The sequence below is a fragment of the Saimiri boliviensis genome, chromosome 8 (genome assembly GCF_048565385.1).
Source record: "Saimiri boliviensis isolate mSaiBol1 chromosome 8, mSaiBol1.pri, whole genome shotgun sequence".
NCBI classification, from domain to species: Eukaryota; Metazoa; Chordata; class Mammalia; order Primates; family Cebidae; genus Saimiri; species Saimiri boliviensis.
Genome location: NC_133456.1, coordinates 79345203 through 79357592, shown reverse-complemented (window position 1 = coordinate 79357592; position 12390 = coordinate 79345203). Strand labels below are relative to the sequence as shown.

General features: G+C 32.0%; 1 protein-coding gene across 1 annotated transcript in view; it reads left to right on the top strand.

The window, feature by feature from the left end:
• Window positions 1-288: 288 nt before the first annotated feature.
• The window catches only part of GMNC (geminin coiled-coil domain containing), a 33166-nt gene continuing 21064 nt past the window's right edge, over window positions 289-12390 (top strand). Inside the window, exon 1 of the mRNA XM_010337727.3 lies at window positions 289-321. Within this exon, the coding sequence (XP_010336029.1) occupies window positions 295-321 (27 nt within the window). The 5' untranslated portion in view covers window positions 289-294. The remainder of the gene's footprint in view (window positions 322-12390) is intronic.

The window sequence follows — 12390 nt, the reverse complement described above, 5'->3', positions numbered from 1 at the left end:
ATGTAAAGAAAAATAGAAAAAAAAAAAAAAAGCTTCTAGGTTAACTCAACAAGTCTGCTGAATGAAACTCAACTGGTTGGCCTCATTTAGCCAATCACAGCAAGGCAGGTTTCTGGCACCGTTGTTACTTCTGGCATAATTCTTCCTTTTATTTCCCAGTTCTGTGGTTAAGGTCTCTTGTTACACACAAAGGGGATTGATGATATAATTGTTTATGAGCCAGCAGAACACATTTTTAGGTAGTAGTGAGGTTACCGGGCAATGAGAAATTAATGTTAGAAACAGCAGTATACGATGCTGGCTAAGAAATCTCATCTCAAGGTAAGAGTGCTACATATAAAATTAAATTTAAAATCTGCTCTTTCAGCCTATACATATTTGAGTGTATGATTTTCTTTAGGGAAACAGTTGGCAAACAATATTTTGCAAAATGTTCTAGGGCAGTGAGAACTCTAAAATATTTTTTGTTCCCATTGACTAAGAAAGAAATGTCTTGTATCTTGAAAAAATATGCATTTTCATTTACTACGTTAATTTTATTTAAATGAGAGTCACTGATAAATTACTCTACTCTGAATAAAATTATTTATATAGATGCTCCAATACATTCATTCATACAACTATGCTTAAATGACTAAAATCTAATATTAAAATCATGTATGATCCTGAATTTTGGTAGACACAATTTGACAGTGCCATTTTTTGTTTTGAAGCTTTCAAGAATATGGAAAATAAATCTCTAAACTTGGAAAAAAGAATATATTTTCTGTAAGTTAAATGTGATAAACCATTCTTTTTTAATTTTCTATTTTTAGTAGGTATTTATCTATATGGGGTACATGAGATACTTGGTACAGGAATGCAATGAGTGATAATCATATCACGGTAAATGGGATATCTATCCCCTCAACCGTTTATCTTTTCTGTTACAAACAACTTAATTATGCTCTTTTAGTTATTTTTAAATGTGTCATTAAATTATTATTAACCGTAGTTACTTTTGTGCTATCAACTAATAGGTCTTATTCATTTTTTCTAATTACTGTTTTGAATTAATACAAATTGATCTATTAATTTTGGATTTGAAAAATTGTTAAACAAAAATTAAGTCTAAATTCTTAATATAGACTTTTAAAGTAACAACTTCTATAACAATTAAGAGGAACAAAATGCAATTGTGTTAAAATATGTTTTTATGCATAATACTCATGAGACCAAAAATGTGAACTTAACATAGAAAACAAAATTTTTAAATTAAAAAATAAGATTGAAGAATTTTTGTCAGAAATAATTATAAATGATCAACCAGCTTATTATTTTAAACAATGCTAATATTATAATATTGCGATTTTGTTGCTATGGCTGATGTTTACACTCAGAGAAAATTGTCTTGTGAAGTACTCTAAGAATTTTGGAAAATGCAAAGAACAGGGACAGAACAACTCAAGATTTAAATATCTACCAAGCATAGGTCACTGTTCCTTGTAAGTTAAGTATCAGCTTAAGATCTAATTTCATTGTCAATCACATAACCTCTGCTATTATATTAAATAACCATTGAGGTTGGCAAGGGACTCAGGGATCTTGAGTAACAGACATTGTCAAGATGCTATGTAGCTTAAAGTGAATTAAGAAACTACTGATGTGGCTTGGGACCAGGGAATTAGAAAACAGAAGCCAAAGGGAAAATGCAGAAACCACAGATTGGTACAAGTTACAGGCAATTTTCTTAATAACTCCCTTTACTGTAACATCAGACAAGCCATGTCAAGCGTCTTCTCTATCCTCTATGGAAAAAAAAAAAAAAAAAAGTTAACCAGAATCAAATGTTTGCTTTCAAATATAAGTTGACATCCTACAAATAAACTTATACAATGTAATTGTCATGAAGCAAGTAACACCTTTTTGAAAAATAAAAAGAAAATAATCTAATTTAAAAATGACCATACATTAATGAACCATTTCTTCAGTTTAACCTTTTTAAATTTTCAACTTTGATGTATTTTAAATAAATAAAAATTTAAAAAATATATGATATGAATTCCATAACCAAGGGTGTTATTTATAATTTCATAGTAGGAAGTCTTTATTTTAGCTTTCAATGTAATGAACTTATAAACTTATACACGAGTATTATATTTATGGAATGTGAAGATATACAGAATAGAAATGGAAAATACTGTTAACTAGGTATTGATTTTGAGGAATCTTAAAATCGTGTAGCCCTGTTGCAATAAGAAATTGTGAACTTCTGAAGAATAGACCATGGTGATATACTATATGAGCAGGTTGCTTAACAGAAAACTGAGCAGGTTGAGCAGTGCAGCCTGAAGCAAAACAAAAGCCTTATTGAAGATGATGTATTCCAGATTAGTGATAAATGCTTGATCAACACAGTACAAATGAAACTGGATAGAAAGAGACAAATATGAGCTGTATTAAAGATCGAATAGGATGGAAACAGCTAATGAAAAAGAAAAAAAATATTCAATGATATTGCCGTACTGGCAAGTTTTGGTAATCAAAGGAAAAAGAAAAAAGAAAAAAAATGTGACCATGGAAAAGGTATGTGAGGTCAAAAAGATCAGAAGTCAGATTTTTGACAGGAAAAATGCTGAGTTTGGTGTCAAATTCAATTAAAGAAGTGATGTGCACCGCAGAAGTGATATGCCTACTGATCAGATGGGGAACTTTTCAGTTTGGGAGTTACTATCAAATGAAGATTACTAGGCATATGGGAATGGTTGTGCTCTTGAAGGCAGTGGATGTGAATCAAAAGCAATAGGTCAGGTTCTAAATGCTTAACTCCCAGCATAAAGGGGCTGAACAGAAAGTCTACAATGAGAAAATAGAAAGAGTGTTAGCAAAAGAGTTAGATAACAGCATCTACAAGACAATGAAATTATAGAGAGCTAGAAAAGGTAAAAATATCTTGTGGTGTTTGGAGGTCAAGTATAAAGAAAATGGCTAAAAATCCAAGTAAACACAATCAAACAGCACAATCAACCTTCAAAATCCATTTCTTAAGCATGGTAATGATGGAAGCCAAACTGCTCAAAGGACATGACATCACAAGAAAATAAACAGAACATCTTCTAATGTATTAAGCAGTACTTTGCAAGCATGCTTATAAGAGAGACTGGCCAATAACTCTTTTTTATTATACTGTTCTTGTTTAGATTTTAATATGAAGGTTATAATTGCTTCATAATATGAATTGGGATATGTTTTTTCTTTATCTTTCCTTTGACATTTCTTATTTGTGATAAATTGAGGTTATCAGTTTTTTAAAAATTTGATTTGAAATTCACTTATAAAAACACCTGAGCCCAGCATATATTTTAAGGGAGAATTTTGACTATACACTTAGTTTTTTACAACATTATCATGGTATTTTGTATTATTATTTTCTCTAGGGTCGTTCTGTTATTTAATATTTCTAAAAGATTGATCCTTTCTTCTATGTCTCTAAACTTATTTGCATTAATAAATTCATAACATTTTATTATATTTTAGAAAACAAATTGACTATATCTAATATTATGGCTCCCCTTTTTATTGCAAATATTTTAACATTTTCTCATAATCAGTGATCTATATGCATGTCTACTTGATTTGTTTCTTTAAAAAAATAATTAAATAAACTTGTCTATTAACTCTATTTTTCAGTTCTTTATTGCAATTACTCTTATTTTTTGTTGTTGCTTTCCTTTTTCAACTTTTTTATTTTGCATTGTCCCAATTTTGTGGATTAAAAAATTGTTTAGTTTATACTTGATTTTTTGTTTCTAAGTATTTTTAAAGTTTATAAATTATCTTCCAAATCTTTATTTCCTCACAAGTTTTGATACAAATTCTTTTATTTTCCACAGTTCTAAACATTTTATAATATTTATTTCTTTATTTTCATTTTTTGGAGATGGTATCTCGTGCTGCCCAGGCTGGAGTGCAGTGGCGCGATCTCGGCTCACTGCAACCTCTGCCTCCCAGGTTCAAGTAATTCTCCTGCCTCAGCCTCCCGAGTAGCTGAGACTACAGGTGTCTGCCACCATGCCCGCCTAATTTTTTGTATTTTAATAGAGATAGGGTTTCACCGTGTTTCCTAGGCTAGTCTTGAGCTCCTCAGCTCAGGCAAGCCACCTGCCTCGGACTCCCAAAGTGCTAGGATTACAGGCATGAGCCACCGTGCCCGGCCTATTGTTTTCCTTAACCAATTAATGATTTAGACATTTAGATATATGTTTTTAATTTTTAAAGTTGATCTGACTTTGGTTTACGTTGTTGATTTCTAACTTTATTAAAGGGTTGGTAAATTACTAGAGATTACTTAATAATTCCTGAGTTCAGCAATGCTTTAGAATAGTGTTTACTCTCTGTATCATAATAGACTACTACAGAAAAGTGATAGAAATTTGGACTGTAGCAGTAGGGTGGGGAAAGAAGGAATTTGAGACTTGGGATAGGTTTTTAGGTCTGAGACTTAATGACTGACTGAAGGTTAACATGAGAAAGGAATGAAGTATGACTGCTGTGATTCTGGCTGAGTGGCAGAATGGGTGGTGTCACCATTACTGATACAGAGAAGATTGAGAACAATGACAGAGACTGGGTCAGTTTGGGACAAGACGTGCTTGTGTTGCCTGTGAGATATTTAGAATGAGATAACAATAATGCATAGATTTGAAGTTCTTCTCTTGAGATCAAGAAAAAAGTTAAGACCAGCTATATATATTTTGAAGTCATCAAGGCATAGAAAGTCATTGAACTAATGGCAATGGATTGGTTTGCTTGCAAAAATGTGTAGAATTAGAAATGTGACAAAATTGAAATCTTGAACGATTTCAATGGTCTGCTAGAGGAGTAGTTATGGCTAGAAAGTGAAGATGAAAAGAGGTGTGTGATATTATGGTAAGATAACAGAATAGAGTATTTTGAGAAAAAGAGAATCAAGAAGAAAATGTCATTAACAATGAAGTAGAATAACTGAAAATCATATTGATACTTAACATATTATAAGAATTATAATATATTACGGAAGTGCCCATTAGTATTATTAGTAATACTAATTGAGATTTTAGTATTTCAGGAAGTTCTATGAATTATACATTTTTCTGTTGATAATACTGAATGGAGCTGTCAGAATATTAAGCATGGTAAAAATTCAAACAACAAACTGTCATGTATTAAATGTCTACCATGCTCCAGGAAGAGTGATAAGCATCTTATACAATGCCACTCTAAAAAAATTGTTATTTCTATGTAAAGCACAAAGTAGCTTAAACAAATAAATGCATCATTTAATCAATATGTCAATGTATCTACCATTTTTTTGCAGCTTATAATTTGTTAGGACTTTTCACATTTTTAATTCAATTGTCACCGTTGTGGAAAAAAAAAAATGTTACTTCCTCTTCTCTTTATACATCTGCCCTAACCCATAGAGAAGGGCATTTCCGCCTACTCTCCTTTCTTCACTCCCTTGTTGGTTTCTGCCCACAAAAAGAGGAGTTAACCATTTGCCTGTTCTGAGCATGAGTCACCTGCTCAGGTTTTCCTGGTAGACAAGTTTATTTTCTGTAAAAAGCAGGAAAATGCCCTGCTTTATCTCTACTTTTTGCGCTCAGGTGCTGCAATTTTCTTTCTGCTGCCTGCTCTTGTGTATAAAACTTACCTAGTCATGCAGCTGTCAGCATCTACCCTTGCAATATAGCCCCTACTTCATTCTCTTGGTTCCATTCATGCTACAAGGTAAGGTAGAGAAGCTAAACATGCTTATGTAATAGTTGAATAAATGGACTTGGGAATTTGCTCCATAAAAGTAGCCATTCCAAAATCAAAGGATTAGACCTCTTACTTACACATCTAGACCCGAGTACATTCCTTCATCATATTTTACCAGCCTGGCCAACATGGTGAAATCCCTTCTCTACTAAAAAATGCAAAAATTAGCTAGGCGTGGTAGCGGGCGCCTGTAATTTCAGCTATTCAAGAGGCTGAGGCAGGGAGAATTGCTTGAACCCAGAGGCGGAGGTTGCAGTGAGCCAAGATCGTGCCACTGCACTTCAGCTTGGGCGACAGAGCAAAACTCTATCACAAAAACAAACAAACAAAGAAAAACCCTGGAAGTATTAGCCAACTAAAAGAGTGGATACAGCCTTAATTTTAAAAAATGGAGATTAGGAAGAGACTAATTAACACTCCCATAATAGAAACACCAGAATTAAAGGAAGAGAATGTAAAAGAGGCAATGAATGAAAAGAATAACTGAGAATTCATTATAATTAAAGCTATAAAATCTCAGATTGAAGTTATGCAGGAGTTCAATCCTTCAAGAGATGAGCACTCCCACACCTAAAGACATGGTGAAATATAAGAATATCAAAGATGCTATCTAAGAGACCCCCAAAGAATAAGCAAATAGTCTACAAAGAAAGCAAAGAATCAAATTCATGTTAACTCTTCTTGATCTAAGAATATGTTGACTCTTTTTATAATTTAAAAATAATAGTAGCAAAAGTGGAAATTAACTTCTCATCTCAAACTACATTCTTAAGACGATGTTCTTTATTTGTTCTTCACAAACTTCTGAATCCTAATTTCCTTGAAATTTAAGAAATAAGTTTACAATAATTTTATTGTTAAACAGGTCTTTATCAAATTGCATTTGTCTGCTTTCTAAAGCATATTCTTAAAAAGTACACAGGGACATCATAATTCTCCTTTACAATATTATCAAGCGGAGAATTATCTCAGTTGAGAATGATGGTTTTTATAAAGAATCTTATTCTCATAGTTGAACTTATTTTCCATTGGTTTCTAAATGTGCTTCCCCATATTTTCATAAATTTAAAGATAGAGGACAAAAATTCAAGATCTGGTTGGTATTTAAAGCAAATTAATTTAACTTCATGCTACAGAGTCACAATAATACAAAATTCTATAATTGCTACAACATGCATTTCTTTTACATTACAGTAAATAGTGAAATGACATTTTTCAGTCGTAGTGTGTATTGTCATGAAGAGACACGCATCCCTTACTTCAGTCTGAAGATATTGGAAAAGTCTCCAAGAAGCTCCCTCTAGTGTCTGAAGGATGCAACAGCTTACTGGCAAAGGATTTGTGAGAGACAAATCCTTTGATTTTTTGTCTCTCTAAAATTCTTTGATGGGAGAATTTTCGTGTCTAAAATGTCTGGCTGAAAGAGCAGTGGAGAGCTTCAACTCAGATACACATTCTGCTTGCAAGTGGAGATACCAAAGGTCCAGAGAGAATGCTTTCACTAAGGTTATGCTGTTAGTTAGTGGTAGATCAAGTAGAAGTCAGGTCTACTGGCTTCTAGTCGACAGAACATTCCATGCTACTCTGCAGACTTGGATTTGGGACAAACAGGACTAGAACAGAATAAAAGCAGAAAAGTTGAAGATGAGATTTAGAAGTAAAGGGATGAGGAAACAGTCATTGGGTTAAAGGGGAAAACAACAAAGTTAACATTGACGAAAAGGGCTAGGGAATCCTAGTTACCTGTTTAAAGAACAGGAACCCAGAGACAGGGTGATTAATATGATGACTTAAAATTTACCATATTTGAGAGCTTATTGATAGAAGACTGGAAATATTAATTGAGCATTTACAAAAATATGGTTTGTTAGTGAGTTTTAAGATCAGTAATGAAGTTTAGCTACGAATTCCCCAATTATTAAAATCATTTAACTATTATTCTCTTCTTATCCCCTGGCTCAATAAGGATTTCTGACAATGCAGAATGTGAAAATGTCAAAGCAAGACAATAAACCTTGATTTCTTGCCCTACCCTAGTTCACGATAACGGACTGGCAGTGGAGTTGTTAGTTAAAACAGCCATGATGTATTATCCTTAAATGGTGTGTGCAATTTTTGATCTCCTTATCCTGCTCCCAGAGTGCACAAAGGACAATGCCTCTCTAGAGAAAACTCCAAGAATTATCTACCTTTAGAAACACAAACTAGAAACAGCCTCATTGCTTTATCTTTAGGCGTGTGACTTTTGTCTTCATACTGTTTCAAAAATTAGTTTGTAAAAATATATTCAATGATTTCTTCTTAATGAGTATTGAATGTGAGAGCATGCTGTATGTACAGATACGTACATCAAAGAGGTCATAGCTCGGTTGGGAAAACACCGAGATACAGAAGAGAAGGGGGGAAATAATGTTTCTAGTACCTTTCAATTCTCAACACTTTTTACACCTTAGCAATTGTGGAATGTGATGCTGAGTTCTCTGGAGATATTATTAGCAAATACATCCTGTCAGGTACTAAGGATACTTGATACATGAGCTACTCTTCACCAACAATACCAGTGGAGGTGGTGAGTGAATAAGGATATAGCTGGAATGGGATTCTAACAAATAAAAATGTGTTAGACGAGAAACTTCCACATGGAATAATTCAGTCTGATTATTGAATTTTAAAAGTGTTGTTTATGCTGGGGCAAGTAAGCAGATGAGAATTTCTGAGTTTCTATGCTACATCATTTTATGGAATGAAGTAACAAAACTCCTCAAGGATGGCTTGTTTCCTCATTAATTGAGCAGTTTCTGTTCAAGCAAAAATGGTAGAGATTTGGAGATAAATTTCTGTTAAGTCTTTTTGAAAACTGAGAACACTTCATAATAATATAGTTCTTTTTTATTTTCAATTTTCACTATCATAATAAATAGAGACAAATATTTAATAAGCTAAAATATATTGAGAACCAAAATTGTGCAACATACTATAGTTAGTATTTTTATCAACATCATCGTATTTCATTTTTGCAAAAAAACTTTCATCCCTGAGGCAATACTATTGGACCACAAGCATAAGAGAAATAGCTAAAGCAACAGAGCATTCCACAAAATTCTTCATCACATTATTTAGCAAGTTTCTTTATCTAAAACAGTATATAAGATATGTGATTCCTTCTTTTTGTGAAACATTAAACTTAGAAAGCTATACTTAAGAAAGTTTTATAAATTTGATGGAAATATCACTGAATCTAAAATGGTGAAGAAGACCTAAGTGTTGTAAAAACGTTCCAGTAATGAACAAGAAGTTGGTGGCTTCACAAAATTGAATAATACTTCAGTACAGGGAAGTACAGTGGGAACTATGGTAGAAGACTAGATGCAAAAAGAGATCTAAGTTCCAACTGCAATTTTACGTATATATTATGTAACCTATATATATGTACACATGCAACACGCATGCACATATGTACAGATGCAACACACATGTATATAACACACACAAGCACACATACAATGTGCATGCATGTATATGCATATATGTGACACATGCACATATGTAACACACATGTATGTGCCACATACATGTATATGTGTCGCATACATGTATGTATGCAATGCATATATGTATATGTGTGACATGCATGCATGTATATATGTTACACACATATATCTATATATGCTACATACATATATTACATATATATGTACATATATGTATATGTATATCTATCTATCTATCTATCTATCTATCTCTAAGGCATGTTATAAAAGCACTAATTAGATCAAATCAAGTTAAGGGTTTTTACTCCTCACCACAGCTTCCATTTCTTCTTCTCATTCATAATCCTACCCAGGACTGTTCAGTTGCTCACGTGCCAGCCTCAAGTCCAGCAAATTACCTCACAAATTACTACTCCAAACAGTTGTCAGAAGTGAACCCTAGACTTTTTTCGGGAGAAAGAGACCCAAATAATTTTGGTAGCTTTGGGATACATTTCACAATTTCATCTTGTCCAATTATCTGACAATAATCCATTATCTATCACTTTGCTTACTACTATATTTGCTCTCTGACTCCAGTTAATTAATTTAAACTGTTCAGTTCTTGATTGATTTTTTAGCAAATTTTATGTTTTTGCTATAAATCTTGTGAGAAATATAATTTAATTTGAATTTATGTCTTAATTTCTCAATATTTTCTTACAATATGGTTCTAAAATAGAATTAATAGATATTAACGAGTATTCTTTATATGTATTACCAAAGTACTTTACATAAATATTTTACTAATGTATGCTTGTGTGACTATATCTTTGACAACACTGAGTTATACCTTTAATTTTATTTTCTGCTTGGAAAAATAATATCTCATTTTAATTTGTGATATAAAAAATTGGTAAGAAAAACAGTAAGAAGTAAAAATTCCAAATTACTTCAGCAAAATCTAGGAATAAATGGTACATAAAATACAGCATAAAAACATTTCAAAAGTCTCTTGGGAGGGGCAGATGAGAGTGAGAGAGGTAGCTAAAAGTATTTTTAAAATGTAATCTTATTGGAGTAGAAGGAAAGAATGAAAAAATAGAATGCTCCCTGAGATAACTAATTGAGTTTGTCCAAGTCAGTATGCAAAAATAGAGTACCAAAGCTCTGACCAAACTCGATCTACCTGTTTTCAAAAATACTACTTCCACTTCTTACCTGCATAACATAAGATAAGTGCTTCATTTCCTCACTAGTTAGATGTTATAATTATCCTTACCTTATAGGGTTGTCGTGAGAACTGAATTAGATACTATGGATTATTATAGATTATTAAGTATAACAAAAATATAGATTCCTAACACTTATATACTGTGTACACAGTATATACTTGATGAATTATATTATCATTATAACATTTTTTGTTCATAACAACAGAGATGAGTTATCTCGGTATGAACATCCAGAAGGAAAGACAACTACTTAATAATAAAAACAAGGTATGATTTTGAAATTAATAAGGTGACAAAATGGAATGAATAGCAACTTTATCAAGCACATGAGAATAAGGATTGAATAGAAAAAAAGGTATAGAAACATTAAAATTAAGAAAATAAAAGTGGAAAATAAAAAATGAGAGATAAAATGTGGACCAAGTGGTTTTTAGAACAGAGAATCTATTTTGTATGGCACTGTCATGGTGGCTACAGGTCATCAGACATTTGTCAAAATTCACAGAAACTACAACACAAGAAATGAACACTAACATAAACTATGAAACTCAGTTAATAAGCATGGATCAACACTGGTTTATAAATTGTAACAAATGTGCCATTTAATGCAAGATGTTAATAATAGCAGAAACCTAGGGTGAGTGGAAAGGGGTTCATAGGAATTTGTACTTTTTATTCAACTTTTCTGTAAAGCTAAAAGTACAAAAAAGCCTATTAATTATAAAAATAGTGTAGAAATTTCTGTATACACACACACACACACACACATATAAATAGAAAGAGCAAGAGATAGCTCAGCAGAAATTTCTACTGTATTTTAGAAATTTTATATTAATTGTATATATAATTTAGTAACAACAGATTTTTGTCAGATATGTAACATAATAAATTTGCTAGCTTTTATCGTTACTTACTTGTATGTTAATATTTCCTTGAAGTATTAGCAATACCTTGCAGATAAATGGTTTAGAAAGTACATATAGATTATTTCATCATTGCAGTAATCCTAAGAGGTAATCAAAGGCAGGTATTATTTATGCTTTAAGGATTACAGAAAAAGGAATGGCTAACTTCATGGAACAAGAAAGTGGCTGAGTGAACATAAAGACTCATTCTTATTATTTTTTGCTTTGGGGAAAGACTCATGCAGATCAATATAAAAAGCAAATATATTCTGTAAAAAGTACCAAAAATAACATAAAAGAAAATAAAAGAGATAAAATGTTTCATCAATCGTCACAGAGATTAAGAATGAACTGTAATTTCCCATGGATAAAAAAAGGTTGATGTTCTTAAACTGGACTTTGAAGAATCTACATTGTTACAGAGAGACGGGAAGAATGTTTTAGTGTTCTGTTATACAATAGGGTGACTGTAGCATTAACAATTGTAATAATATATGTAATATATAGTATATGTAATAATATATGCAAAAATATATTTATATATTTCAAGGTAGCTTAAAGAAAAGATTTTTACTGTTGTTACCACAAATAAATGATGAATGTTTAAAGTAATGGATATGGCAACTACCCTAATTTGATCATTATATTATGTATACATGTACTGAAACATTATATTGTGCCCTCTAAATATATATAATTATTATGTGTCAATCATGCATTTAAATTATTCAAATTATATTTTCATCAAGGTGGTAATACGTAGTTCTTACTTTTTATGCTAAGCTGGTGTCATGCAAAGCTCTATGACTAAATATTTGCTTCACAAAATGTGACTTTTATCACATTTATCATTAATGTTGGCGCTTTGGTACGCGATTATGCAGCCAATTAAGTTATTTGGAATGGCGAGTTCATGGGTGGTTTGAGTAGATGCATCCAAACTTGCCCAGTAGCCTTTCACCTCTGGAGAGCTGGAGTCAATTCCGACGAATCCGGTTC